This window comes from Loa loa, assembly GCF_000183805.2.
Source record: "Loa loa unplaced genomic scaffold supercont3.3624, whole genome shotgun sequence".
Lineage (NCBI taxonomy): Eukaryota > Metazoa > Nematoda > Chromadorea > Rhabditida > Onchocercidae > Loa > Loa loa.
This window is the reverse complement of record NW_018111802.1, coordinates 1-953: the sequence shown is the minus strand read 5'-3', so window position 1 is coordinate 953 and position 953 is coordinate 1. Positions and strand designations below refer to the sequence as shown.

Genomic DNA, 953 nt, shown 5'->3' with positions numbered 1-953 from the left:
CTCTTTTTTTCTGAATTCTAATTAAATTTCAATTCCAATACATAGATGTTGCAGACGAAGCTTTAGGAAAAAAAAATTTTTTTAAATTAACAAGAAGGGAAACACAAAAACAATGAATTAAAGTAAATATTTACATAGTTGTCTCAAATAATATTTCTATTTATAGAAAATTGAGAAACCATGTTTTCATTCATATAGTTGATTAGAAACTGCATAAAAGCTAATCAGAAAGGGTAAAAATTTCAGTTATCAAATCATCGCTTACTTCACCTCACATATTTGCCAAAAGTCATCTTCCATTATCAAATATATTTGAGATTAGCGGCATACAATCTATCCGAAAATTCGGCAAAATGTTATGTTTCTTCATGTTTGCAGCAATTATCATTGGTATGTTAAATGAGAATTGATACTCTCTCAGACCATAAATTCCAAACATACGAAAGCTAACAGATAGTACAAGATAAAGGAAACAGCTGATATCTGACTTAATTTGATAATTCATTTGAGGTGTTACAACTGTGGAAGATTATCAATGTGAAGGAGGTCAACTGACACCGAAGCAACGTGAAGCAATCGTTGAACAAAATAATAAATTGCGTTCGCAACTGATCCGTGGCGAGCTTAAGAACAAAGCTGGTGAATTTATGCCACGTGGCAAGAATGTGTTGAAAATGGTAAAGATGTACTGAATAATTTTTCAAACGTATTGAAAGGATTAGATTACTTAGTGCTAATGTTAGTCATTAATTACTAATTCCCCGAATGTTCGTTCAGAGATGGAGTTGTTCGTTGGAACATTCCGCGCAAAAACGGGCAGATAGATGTGTCTCTGGAGACCCACCAAAAGAACAAAGAAAGGATATCGGTGAAAATATCTATGATTTCTGGTCTTCAGCAGGTGTTGAAGGTTCATTTAATGCATATTTAAATCATTTGAAGTTCAGAAATTT

The 953-nt window shown here is 32.5% G+C and overlaps 1 protein-coding gene across 1 annotated transcript; it reads left to right on the top strand.

Moving 5' to 3' along the window:
- Nucleotides 1–237: 237 nt before the first annotated feature.
- LOAG_19235 (hypothetical protein) lies at nt 238–912 on the top strand (the record flags this gene model as incomplete). The annotated part of the gene is made up of 3 exons (XM_020451887.1): nt 238–390; nt 511–677; nt 778–912. Coding segments are annotated over exons 1-3 (339 nt in total), but the record flags the coding sequence as incomplete, so codon positions are not given.
- Between the last annotated feature and the right edge of the window lie 41 nt (nt 913–953).